This window comes from Carlito syrichta, unplaced genomic scaffold, assembly GCF_000164805.1.
Source record: "Carlito syrichta isolate Samal-C Ts95f unplaced genomic scaffold, Tarsius_syrichta-2.0.1 Scaffold303314, whole genome shotgun sequence".
In the NCBI taxonomy this organism is placed as follows: domain Eukaryota; kingdom Metazoa; phylum Chordata; class Mammalia; order Primates; family Tarsiidae; genus Carlito; species Carlito syrichta.
Window position 1 is genome coordinate 568,040 of NW_007247410.1, and position 13,566 is coordinate 581,605.

Below are 13,566 nucleotides of genomic sequence, written 5' to 3' on the forward strand. Positions count from 1 at the left end.
TCCAGTCTGGGCGACAGAGTGAGACTCCAACTCAAAAAAAAAAAAAGAAAACAAACAAGTCAAAAGAAGCTAAATCAGGACTGTAAGGCGGACGCCTAATGATTTCCCATCAAAGCTTTCACAGTTGCTGTCATTTGATGAGAAAGATGAACAGAAGCTTTGTTGTGGTGGAGAAGGACTCGCTCATGGAACTTTCCTGGGCGTTTTTTGGCTAAAGTTTTGGCTAACTTTCTCAAAACACTCTTCGGTCTAAGGTTCAAAGACTTAGAATCTGTTTGAGGATAAATTTAAATTGTTACACTCTTCTGCACCTTAGTTCAATTTACAATCTACTAATAAATTTTAAGAATTGTGGGTTTGTTTGTTTTTTTTAAATCAAAAATTGATTTTAAATTACTGTAATAATTATAGAGAAAATAACTCAGGATCATAATATTTAAAGTTGATTTGAGGACAGAAGTCAAGAAAATATTACAAATGTGTTTTGTTGTTGTAGCTTAACTCGGAAGCCACAAGAAAGGAGGACTGATGATGACGCAATAATGTGGGGCAGTGATGAATTGCCCATAGAGAAAACAGACCATGAGAACCCTGATGAAGGCAAGAATTTTATTAGCAGTTTTTTCCTCAAAAACAGTGGCTGGGAAAAATATGTCTTAAGACAGTGACTGGGAAATCAATGTTTTAAAATGATCATTTTCAGCCTATAGGGATATGTTGCTTTACCATATGTATATTATTTGGTTTTATAAATAAAGTCACATAGACACACATCAACATTAATTTATAGACCCAGATGTTTTCCCAGTTGTAATATAAAATTCTCAATAACTTGGGGTAAAACATGCAAGTAAATGTGTAAATACTTTATTTTTGAGTCAGAGTCTCACTCTAATGCCCAAGCTGGATTGCAGTGGCATACTCAAGGCCCCCACAGCCTTGCCCTGCTAGGCTCAGGCAATACTTCTACCTCAGCCTTCCAAATAGCTGGAACTACAGGCGTGCACCACCACGCCCAGCTAATTTTTTTTTTTTTGAGTTGGAGTCTCACTCTTGTCACCCAGGCTGGAGGACAGTGGCACACTCATGGCCACCGCAGCCTCAACCTACAGGGCTTAGGCGATCCTTCTGCCTCATTAGGCGATCCTTCTGCCTCAGTCTTTCAAGTAGCTGGAATTATAGACATACACCACCATGCCTGGCTAGTTTTTTGTGTGTGATTTATTGTAGAGACGCGGTTTCACCAAGTTGCACAGGCTGGTCTCGAATACCCAGGTTCAGGCAATCCTCTCATCTCACCCTCCCAAAGTGCTAGGGTTACAGGCTGTCGGCTAATTTTTTTTTATTTTTTATAAAGACCAAGTCTCACCAAGATGCCCAGAATGGTCTTGAACCCCTGGGTTCAGGCAGTCCTCTTGCCTCGGCATCCCAAAGTGCTGGGGTTACAGGTGTGAGCCACCACGCCCAGCTAGCACAGTCTTGGTGTAGACAGATGGTGTGTGCAGTGCTGCTGCCCAGCCCTAGAACTCCTGTTGCATTCAGAGTCAACATTTCATGAGTAAATTGTATATCCCCAGTTCTCCTTGCCCCAACCAGATGTTAAACATCTTGGATGGCCTCGATAGCTGTGTATCTATCATGGTGCTCAGTGCCATTGTTGCCTGCATATTAGCTACGTCATCAAAATGCTTTAGTCACCTGATTGTTGTAATTAATGCTAACTGGTGCAGGCCCTAGCAAGAAGTTTCTTCTACTCTTTTCTAGAATAATAATTGCCTTCTATTATAAGTAGTTTCCATAGAGCAGATACTAGATTAGACCCATAACTCTTGTAAGATACTTGTTTGACTCAACTCCTGAAGAACCCAGAGGAACTTCTCCACTTGCATGGAGAAAACTATCAAGGGCCAGGGATACTAAGTGCCATGGGTCAATGGTGAGAGGAGAGAAGTCAGTGAGCCCAGCACAGTCCCCCATGGTAAGGAGTTTCTAAAGCATCACTCTGTCTTTTCCCCATGTGCTTAGAAGCTAATTTAAATGCAAAGTCATAATAGGACTAGATACGTTTTCCTCATTAGAACAGTGCCATTTGAGTACAAGAGAAGCAAAAAGAAGAAACATAGTAAGTCAAGGAGAGCCAGGAGCCTTCAAAAGTTGCGGGCCATCAGTGAGAGGTCTCCTTAAAAGCTGGGTACAATGGCCAGGCCAGAGCAGACTTCCCTGTGCTGATTGTGGTTGTCAGCCCACCTATTAATTCTGTTTCCTTATTGATTCTCTAATATCCAAAAACTCCACCTTTTGTAAAATGAGGTGGGGAGAGGCTGAAACTTGGTCACTTACGAGTTAGATTCTGGGGGAAATGTTTTTCTGTTGCTATCTTCCTCTTAGATCACCCTTTTCTGACGCATGAGCAGCTCACTGCACTCCCTGTGGTCAAAGTGCTTCCCTCTGGTAAATACACTGGTGCCAACTTAAAATCAGTTATTCGAATGCTGCGGGGTCTCCTAGATCAAGGAATTCCTTCCAAAGAGCTGGAGGTGAGTGACTTCTGTTCATGGTTCTCTCTTAAGCAAAGTGTATGGATTTATTTGTAAAGAAAATGTATCTTCTCTAGTCCAAGATTAGGAAAACTTTTGAAAATGTCTCTGACTTTCCAACTCTACCTGTTGTTAACTTACTTCCATCAAAGCACCACTTCTCATATCCAACAATGAATTAATTTTTCTAATTGAGATCCCAATCATTGTAATTTAAAAGCGATCCTATTTGTTGTTGTTGTTGTTGGAGTCTCACTCTGTTGCCTAAGCTGGAAGGCAGTGGCACGTTCACAACCACTGCAGCCTCGATCTGCTGGGCTCAGGCAATCCTTCCGCCTCAGCCTTCCAAGTAGCTGGAACTACAGGCATGTGCCAACATGCCTGGCTAATTTTTTGATTTATTGTAGAGATGAGGTCTTGCCAAGTTTCCTAGACTGGTCTCGAAGCCGTGAGCTCAGGCAATCCTCTCACCTTGGCCTACCAAAGTGCTGGGATTATAGGCGTGAGCCACCACGCCCAGCTAAAAGGGATCCTATCAACAACTAGTTAGAACTGGATAAATTTCCCTGAAGATTGCCCTCCCTGTGTCATATGTAAGGATAAAAAGTTTTTTTTTTAAAGTCAAGTATAAATTCCAATCATCCCCTGAACTTGGTAACTAGTATACTATAGGTGTATTTCACCATTCACAGCAGTTTCTAATTGAGTACAGCTCCAAGAATGTACACCTGGTTCAAAGCAGCAGTGGTTCAGAGCCTGTGCCCCTGTGGTCCTGTGACACTGTCCATGTTTACCACTAGACAAAAGAGAAGTGCAGCACCACTGTGGTTTTGAGGTTGACTTTGAATTTCCCTCAAGCCATCTGCTTATGTACCTGTTTCCTGAGCCTTGCAGCCACTAAAAAGAGCTCCCTTTTAATAAGTTTCTGCTGTGTGCCTGTTACTTTGCATATAATTCCTCAAAATATTAATTCCATCAAATAGATTTGGAAACTGAAATGCACAGTAATTAAAGTATATCCTTCTTCTCCCCAAATCTCCATTTTGCAGAAATGGTTTCTTCTTTAAGGTCTCAGGTTTAAGCATCACATCAGAGAACTTCTGTCACAGCCTTTAAAAAGTGGGGTTTACAAGGGTTTATCTATCACAACTGCTTACCAATTTCTTCAAGGTCTATATTATAATAGTTTACTTCTTTATTGCCTCTTTCTCCTAGTAGCCTGTAAAAGTCCTGAGAGCAGAGTCTTTTCCTCTTGCTCACCACTTAGTCCCAGCCCATATTACAGGACCTTGCATATAATGGACATTCAGTATATATTCTGGAAGTGAATGAACAAATAAAAAGTGAGAACAAGCTGACTTTAGCACATAGGACTATCCGACCACAACACTACCACATGACCCCACAGACAATACTGCCAAGAATGGAGCTCTGGCTCATCACTTTAAGGCAAAGTTGGTTTTTTGTTTTTGTTTAGTCAGACTCTCACTCTGTCGCCCAGACTGGAGTGCAGTTGCACAATCATGTCCACCACAGCCTTGACCTGCTGGGCTCAGGTGATCCTTCTGCCTCAACTTCCCAAACAGTTGGGATTTCAGGTGTATACTATTATCCCCAGCTAATTTTTTTTTGTTTTTTATGGAGACAGTACCTTGTCAAATTGCCCTAGCTGGGCTCAGGCAATCCTCCCACCTCAGCTTCCCATAGTGCTGGGATTACAGGTAGGAGCCACCGCACCCAGCACTTTGTTTTCATAAGTTGTATTTTTTTTTTCTAAAATGCAATTATAGACAGTTTTAAATAGAAATTAAAATTTGAGACACAAAGTGCTACCTCCTAAAGTTAGTTGACTGCAACATGTTCAATTATAGACACTCGCAATGATAGACTTCAGTACTGACTAATCAAGTCACTATTGATTTTAGGATGATTTAGGACATCTAATTTCTTTTTTTTTTGAGTTGGAGTCTCACTGTCACCCAGACTGGAGTGCAGTGGCCACTCCCAGCCACCACAGCCTCGACCTGCTGGGCTCCAGTGATCCTTCCGCCTCAGCCTTCCAAGTAGCTGGAACTACAGGCTCACGCTACCACGCCCGACTAATTTTATTTTTGATTTATTATAGAGATGAAGTCTCGCCTGCCAGGCGGGTCTCAAACCCGCGGGCTCAGGCAATCCACTCACCTCAGCCTCCCAAAGGTGCAGGATTACAGGCTGAGCCACCGAGCCCAGCAGGACATCTCATTTCTTAACACTCCAAGTCAGCCCTGATTAGACAATTTTGCACCCTGCGCATCTAAAGCATTTGTGATGAGTTCTGTATTACTGTTTATCTCAACAAGTTTAACTTTATTTCCATTTTTGGCTTACAGAATCTTCAGGAATTAAAACCTTTGGATCAGTGTCTAATTGGACAAACTAAGGAAAACAGAAGGAAGAACAGATATAAAAATATACTTCCCTGTAAGTTTCAGCTTGCCTTCAAAGTGAATGTGTGTTCAATGTAATTGGAACTGTTTTAAAAATGTGATGCCGATTTATCCTATCTACCTCTCACATGAGTGTGAGCATACGCATACATTCAGAGGTTTACATCAATGATAAATAAATTCAGCTATTTGATGTGAATTCCTTTTAAATTGTCTGTGTATTCTGAAAATTAAGTAGAGGAATGTTAAATATAAGATATTCCTGAATTTTGACTATCACAGATAAGAAATTAGTCAGTGATGCCCAATCATTATTGGAAAGTCTTTTTTAAAAATATGAGTTGTCTTTTAGATGAATATTGTCTTGGGTTCATGTGTCACAACCACCATCAACTTATTCCACCCATTTTTAGTTTGGAGAAATGTCTATGATAATTAATAGCTATGTATGTACATATGGCTGCAGCAGTACTGTCTGGCTGTCCAAGACTTTGAATCATTTTAGATAACAGACGAAAATAAAAGCATTTGTTTTTATCCATGTTTTACTCATTTCACCAATCAACAGTATAAGTTTTTGTTGTTTTGTTTTTTTTTTTGAGTTGGAGTCTCACTCTGTCACCCAGACTGGAGTGCAGTGGCCGCTCCCGGCCACCGCAGCCTCAACCTGCTGGGCTCCGGCGATCCTTCCGCCTCAGCCTTCCAAGTGACCAGAATTACAGGCATACGCTACCACGCCTGGCTGATTTTTTGATTTATTGTAGAGATGAGGTCTCGCTGCCCAGGTAGGTCTCGAACCCGCAGGCTCAGGCAATCTACTCACCTCAGCCTCCCAAAGGCGGGGGATTACAGGCTGAGCCACCGAGCCCGGCTAACAGTATAAGTTTTAAAAAATATGTGTATTTGTAAATAGCCCAAATATTAATCTCTAACAACTTTTTATAATGATCACAAACCATATTCATTAATAATATTAACTTTGGATTACAACATATGACACACTGACCCTCTCTTTGCCAGGGAATTATCTATCCAAAGATAAATAACAAAACAAAATCAATAGTGACAAATCATGCAATAAATAATAATGTAATTGAATTTTTCTAATCCAGATAAAAGTTGTAAATTCATTGTGGAAAGCTTCCTATAAGAAGTGAATTTTGTCAACAATAAAAAAAAAAAAGAAGCAAATTTTGTCAAAGCATGATGTGGGCTGATAAAAAATTTAAAAATAAAAGAAGTGAATTTTAGTCAGCACTTTTTAGGAGCAGTTTTTTGCTTGGCATAAAGTATACAGGAGCTGTTTTAGATAGAAAAATTACCAAAGATTTCAGTTTCAAAATGGGACAAGCCACATGTGTAAAATCAGTAAGAGGATGTATTTGCATGAAACAAATGACCAGTGTGGACTGAGAAGTCAGTCAAGTAATCCAGGGCAGTTGATGGAGGATTTTGAAATCTATTTTTAAAAGGTTTTCATTTGATAATCACAGGACTTATCAGCTAAATGTGCAGACATTTGAAATAGAAATGACTTCTAATGTATGCATGTGTACAAATATGTTCTCTTGGATGGGCCACTTGCAACCTTAGTAAAAAGTAGCATGTACATACTTTTCACTGGGGCAGCCTGGTTTAAAAAATTGCATTCTGACTGTATGAAATTACAATAAGACAAAGACATGACTTTTATGCCTGGAGAATAAAGTGAGCTGCCCTTTCATTTATTGTTTTAATTTATTGTCTTGACTGCTTATTCAAAAAAAGTATAATTTTATTAGGAGTGAGTGTTAAGTATGCCAATAATATTTGCAATAAATATTTTAATAGTGTTATTTTAATAGTGTTATTTTAATACTAATTTTTGTCTTATGAAAAATTTATTTGGCATTCATCATTCAGTAATACTATTATCATCATCATTAAAATAATGATGGAGAAGATGTACCAGAGTTGTTTTGATTTATCTAGTTACTTATTAAGGAGTTATAAATGCATTTGTTAATTGTAATTTCTTCAATATAAATAATAGATGCCAAATTTCACAGATCAGAAACTCACTGAACTGACATCTCGGATATATCTGTAACATGGGAGGAAAGAACAAATAGAAAATAATTTGGCCGTGCTACAGTTTGAAAATATACTTCCATTACAATGTGTGTTTGCGATTTCAACTGTGATTGCGAGGAGTATCTCCCAACCTTTGACCCATGCTGTCTGTAAGCCTCTTGTCTAAAGCGCGTAATTCAGATGCTCTGTTTTGTGGTGGGAAATTCACAGATGATGCCACAAGAGTGCCCCTGGGGGATGAAGGCGGGTACATCAACGCCAGCTTCATTAAGATACCAGTGGGGAAAGAAGAGTTTGTCTACATTGCCTGCCAAGGACCACTCCCCACAACTGTTGGTGACTTCTGGCAGATGATTTGGGAGCAAAACTCCACAGTGATAGCCATGATGACCCAAGAGGTAGAAGGAGAGAAAGTCAAATGCCAGCGGTACTGGCCTGACGTTCTGGACAGAACAACCGTGGTCAACGACAGGCTTCGCCTGGCTCTTGTGAGAGTGCAGCAGCTGAAGGGCTTTGTGGTGAGGGCATTGACCCTGGAAGACATTCAGGTGAGTGGGTTAAGTTTTTTCTGTTTTACAGTACGTGTCTTCTAGCTGGAATCCATGTCTAGACTCTTCATGATTGCGCTGTTATTTCTAAATAAAAGCCAGTGACAGGCCGGGCATAGTAACTCACACCTTTAATCCCAGCACTTTGGTAGGTCAAGAAGTAAGGATCGCTTAAGCCCAGAAGTTAGATATCAGCCTGGGCAACATAATGAGTCCTCATCTCTACAAAAAAAATTTTTTTTTACTTAGCTGGGTGTGGTGTTGCGTGCTTGTAGTCCCAGCTACTTGGGAGGCTGAGACTGGAGGATCACTTGAGTCCAGGAGGTTGAGGCTGATGCATCATGATCATGCCACTGCACTCCAGTCTGGATGACAGAGTGAGACCCTGAGTCCAAAAAAGAACAAAAAACCTATAAGTAGAATATATTCCCTCGGCCAGGCGCGGTGGCTCATCCTGTGATCCCAGCACTTTAGGAGGCCAAGGTGAGAGAATTACCTGAGCCCAGGGGTTCGAGACCAGCCTGGGCAACTTGGTGAGAACTCGTCTATACAATAAATCACAAAAACTAGCTGGGCATGGTGGCATGTGTCTGTGGTTCTAGCTACTTGGAAGGCTGAGGCAGATGGATTGCCTGACCCCAGCAGGTAGAGGCTGCAGTGGCCATGAGCGTGCCACTGCACTCCAGCCTGGGTGACGGAGTGAGACTCCAACTCAAAAAAAAAAAGAATATATTCCCTCATACAGGTAACTTATATTTAAGAATACATGGGTAATTGCAGTATAAGCTAGTCTCATTCAAATCACTCCCACCACAGCCCACTGACTCATTTTAGCTTTAGTTAGACAAGTGGCCATACCCCGAGTAAAGCTGCTGCTGCGTTCTCACCTCATGCCCCCCTCACTTGGCCATGCCCCACGCCCCACCATCCTAGCACGGGGCAAGTACTGTGTGACTAAAGTACTGTGTCCTTCAGTGTTAAAGAAACAAGAGAATGACTTGTGTGGAAACAGGGCTTATCAATTCTGTCGGTGTCATGGAAAAACAGTTGAGAATTTCTTTCATGATTTTTTTTATTTGTGATTCTACAAAAAATGAAAGGCTATCCCTCTTTCCTGATTCACACTAACTTACCCATGAGACTAGAACTCGTTCAGTGGTCCTCACATGACTCGTTCATTTAATTCACACATTTTTTTTCTTCTTTTACACTCAATGATAACATTAATGGACTCTAAAGGGCAATCCACATATGTTTATGGAGTTCAAACTCTGTGGACTCTAAGGATTCAGCAGTTAATACAGACAGAAGAGATTTCTTGCTCCATGGAGCAGACTCTCGAGTGAGGAGAAGCTGGTGTTGGCAGTACTGTGGCAGAAAGTCAGGAGGGGGGACAGTTGATGGGGGAGGGTGGGAAATGCGTTGTAATTTTCAGCAGGGAATCAGGGAAGGCCAAGAAGGTGGCATTTGGGAAAGAACCGTGAAGCAATTGAGTGAGCCTTGGAGGGAGATCTGAAGGGGAAGCATTCCAGTCAGAAAGAGCAAATACAAAGTTCCTGGGACCACACCATGCCTGGTCTGTTGAAGAGCCACAGAGAGAAGTGGCCATGGGTGAGATGGGAAGAGGCGGAGTTGAGCGGAAGCAGGGTCACTGTGTGGGGCTTGCAGGCATTGCAGTGATTCTGGCTTTTATCTAGGGTCACCGAAAAAGGTTGTTATTCGTATCCAAATATAATTTGTGTTCAGAGTTTCCAAACAGTAGTTTACAATGTGGATCTAGCAACCTTCTTGGTAAAGGCCCTCCATGTGTTTCTAGCACAGTCTTTTTGTTTCTTCCACTTTTCCTTTGGTCTGATCCAATGGACAAGTTAACATTTTGAAAGACCAAAATAATATTAAGAGCTAACTATAGGCTGAGCATGGTGGCTCACACCTGTAATCCTAGTGCTCTGGGGGTGCTGAGGCAGGAGGATTGCTCGAGGCCAGAAATTCAAGACCAGCCAGGACAACATAGCAAAACCTCATCTCTACAGAAAGTAAATTCTAAAAATAGCCAGGCATGATGGGGTGTATTCTTGCAGTCCCATCTACACGGGAGGCTGTGGTAAGAGGATCACCTGAGTCCAGGATTTCAAGGCTGCAGTGAGCTGTGATCACACCACTGCACTCCAGCCTGGGCAACAGAACAAGACCCTGTCTCAAAAAAGAATAATTATATGTAAAAATATAACATGCTATTATGTACTATTATCTACTATTTTGTTGTACAATTTCAGACAGGAGAGGTGCGACATATTTCTCATCTGAATTTCACGGCCTGGCCAGACCACGATACACCTTCTCAGCCAGATGATCTTCTCACGTTTATCTCTTACATGAGACATATCCACAGATCGGGCCCAATAATCACGCACTGCAGTGCTGGCATCGGACGTTCAGGGACCTTGATATGCATAGATGTGGTTCTGGGCTTAATCGGTCAGGATCTTGATGTGAGTACAAGATGCAGGGTACACGAGCCCTTGACCAGAGGTAGTGATGGAACTGTGATAATATGTGATCTTGCGATTTTTATTTATCAGTTTATATAAATGCCTTCATCTTCTTGTTATAGAGAAATGCATTTTAGTAAACCTTGTTATTCAAAACCATATAGGCTATAATCAAGAACAAATAATGCCTCTAATTTGATTTGTTTCACTGGGTTGTTTTTGTAACCGTGTGCTCAGAAGCGCCTTCCAGAGTATTTTATTTTACTCTTGATAGTCTTTAGACTGTATCAGATAAAGTCAGTATTGTTATCACACTTTAGGGATAGAAATATTAAAGCACAAAAGAAAGGCTATTTTTGAAATGAAAAAGTTTATTTTTTTGCTATTGGTATATATGGTTGAGAAATTATATTTTGTCATACAAATCAATGCTAAACTATCTCCAAATAATTACTCCCAATGAAAAAATATATTACTATAAGAAGGTAATCCTGTTGTTGAGCCCAAGTTAGAATAATCCTTATAGCTAGAATATCTTACTATAGATAATACGTAATTAAAATCCTTGTCTCTTAAAGGATTTCAGTTAAGAGCTTTTCTGTCTTGCACTTCACACACTATTATATCTGCTATAATAATTTGAGTAGGATAAAACCAAATAGTCTATGTCTTCCTTGTTTCAAACTGTTAAATGTCAGGTAAAGTCAAAAAATCTGAGGCTGGGTGTGGTGGCTCATACCTGTAATCCTGACACTTTGAAAGGCTGAGGGTGGAGGACTGCTTGAGCCCAGGAGTTGGAGACCTGCCTGGGTAACATAGTGAGACTTTGTTTCTTCAAAAAGTTAAAAAAAGAAAAAAAATCTAGACCTTTATTCTGAAAAGCAGTAGGGAAAATTGTTTATATTTTCTTAATTGTAATATTGGAAATTAGTCGTTTCAGGGAGAATTTCTACTGGGGATTTTCAAATAGAATGATTTTCCCTTATTCTTAGAAAAAGGGGAAAGTATGGATACTGAAATACCAAATGATGACAAAGGCCATTCACCAAGTCATGGTGACCAGGATAGTTTCCCAAGAAGATGGCCAGGAGGGGAAGGAATAGAGTCCCGAATTCTCCATCGGCTGCCTCTGTGACCCTTTCAGGATCACACTGGTTGCCCTTCCTACCTGACGTGCCTTCTGTTTCCTTTGTCAGTTTGATGTCTCTGACTTGGTGCGCTGCATGAGACTACAAAGACACGGAATGGTTCAGACGGAGGTGAGCCCTGACTGGGTCTCCTCATGGGACCTTTGTCAAGATTCTAACATCTTTAAAGTACCTGTTAGAGTACTGCTCTTTCTTGAGAGTTCTCCCATCATAGCATAAAACCAAACATTTATGCATATTGCAGCAAGAGGCAGGCATGAGGGCTGATGAGAAAAAAAATTATAGCTATTTCTAAGCTTTTTAAAATGTTGCTTTTAATTTAAAATGCAATATCTGCACTGGATGGATGACAGAGAATGGGGTAGCATGCTGCAGGCAGAATTTGAGTGTGGTACAAAATACGTAATCAGTGGCATTCCTTCCCCATTTCCAAAAAAAGAGATGGAACATTCTTGCTGCAGAAATTCCCTAAAAAAGGAACAGAAGGTAACATTTTTGCTGCAGAAATTCCCCAAGAGGATGCCCCAGCATTGGCTGGGAGGCAGTAAGGAAGGATGGAGCTGCCCAGCTCAGAGAAGGCGGCACTCTGAGGGGGGCGGGCGGCTGGGCCCATTTATCCTCTTCTGCAACGTTTTCACTTCTCTTACCTGAAATCCAGCCATGAGTGCTGTCCCCACTGGATTTTAGTTATATCTTTCCCTGCGAGTGTATAACTTAGGGTGTTCATCTTCACAGAGGGGTTCCAATACCCTTTTTATTTACTGTGGGGGAGGATGTGAAAGCTATTTTCAAATATCTATAAATTCACATTTCTCTGCCTCTTGTAAAATATGAACGTTTTCTCTCTTTAAAATTAGAAATACCTACCTTCCTTTCATATGCCTTTTTAATTCAAATCAAGTCTCCTAAATATTAAGTTGATTTACAATCACATCTTTTAGATAAAGAAAACAGATTGATCAGTATAATCACCTCTTTGGACCTAGGAAACTCACTCATTCATTTATTCACTCAACAGATATTTATTGAGTGCCTACTATATGAGTATGCCAGGAACTCAGCTAGGCGCTTGCAGCACATCAGTGAATAAAACAAAGACCCCTAGTCTAAGCAACATGGCAAGACCCCATCACTACAAAAAATCAAAAAAAGTAGCCGGGTGTGGTGGCACATGCCTGTAGTCCCAGCTACTTGGGAGGCTGAGGCAGAAGGACCGCCTGAGCCCAGCAGGTTGAGGCTACGGTGAGCTATGATCGTGCCACTGTACTCCAGCCTGGGCAACAATGACAGGGTGAGACTCCAACTCAAAATGTGTGTGTGTGTGTGTGTGTGTGTGTGTGTAATCAAAACTCAAAACATAAAAGAACCCGCCAGCCAGAGCCACCTGCAGCCTACATCCTGGGATTGCTCCACCCCATCTCTCAGGCCTGTTTTCCCGCATTTCTTAAGTCTGGTTTCTGTTTTTGATAATTTCTACGACAGCACACAATTCTATACCCTGCTTCTTACATTCAACATTCTAGCAAAATGTTTCCCTATTTTCAGAACTCCTCAAACATCAATTCCAATCGCGCTTTAGCAATGAATACATAATATTCACATGGTACATCTAAGTCTTCTTTTTTTTGCCATAGGATCAGTATATTTTCTGCTATCAAGTCATCCTTTATGTCCTGACACGTCTTCAATCAGAAGAAGAGCAAAAACAGCAGCCCGGACCCTTGAACTGACATGAAAAGAGCCTCTGGTGCAGGTCCGCAGCTATCCCAACTCCACAGATCCTACTCCGGAGAGGAAGACCCCAAGTAGCAAGCCTGTAGGTCATTATGTTCATTCTCCTTGACCTTGAGGGGAAGCCTCAACAGTAAAAGTTGAAATGCTGTATTTTTACAGCTACTTTAGCCTGCAATCATTGTTTTTAAAGTTAACACTAACTGCATGACTCAGATCATAGGGATAATTCAAGGCAGCATTTGGCTATAGCAGACATTATTACAAAGACACGCTGAGTCTATTTTCAATGCACCAATGTTGTTTATAGCAAAAAAAATTTTCCAATATTTTAATAAAGTAGAGTTATTTTATAGGGGATACTTGAAACCAATATTTAAGCTTTAAATGACAGTAATATTGGCATAAAAAAGTAGCAGATGTTTACTGTATCAATTTCTAATGTTTACTATATAGAATTTCCTATAATATATTTATATTATATACTTTTTCATGAAAATGGAGTTACCAGTTACTTGTTTGTAACTGCATCATGTTTGTAATGCATCATCTCACTTTGTAAATAAAAATACACTTGAAAACATGAACAGGACAAAATTGTGTGCAGA

The 13,566-nt window shown here is 40.7% G+C and overlaps 1 protein-coding gene across 4 annotated transcripts in view; it reads left to right on the forward strand.

Moving 5' to 3' along the window:
* The window catches only part of PTPN13 (protein tyrosine phosphatase, non-receptor type 13), a 146,925-nt gene extending 133,359 nt beyond the window's left edge, over window positions 1-13,566 (forward strand). For all 4 annotated transcript variants that reach the window (XM_008058360.1, XM_008058361.1, XM_008058363.1 and 1 more), the window contains 7 exons: window positions 497-600; window positions 2,389-2,537; window positions 4,910-5,000; window positions 7,250-7,591; window positions 9,868-10,079; window positions 11,276-11,338; window positions 12,862-13,566. In XM_008058360.1, the coding sequence (XP_008056551.1) occupies window positions 497-600; window positions 2,389-2,537; window positions 4,910-5,000; window positions 7,250-7,591; window positions 9,868-10,079; window positions 11,276-11,338; window positions 12,862-12,957 (1,057 nt within the window). In that variant the 3' untranslated portion in view covers window positions 12,958-13,566. The remainder of the gene's footprint in view (window positions 1-496; window positions 601-2,388; window positions 2,538-4,909; window positions 5,001-7,249; window positions 7,592-9,867; window positions 10,080-11,275; window positions 11,339-12,861) is intronic.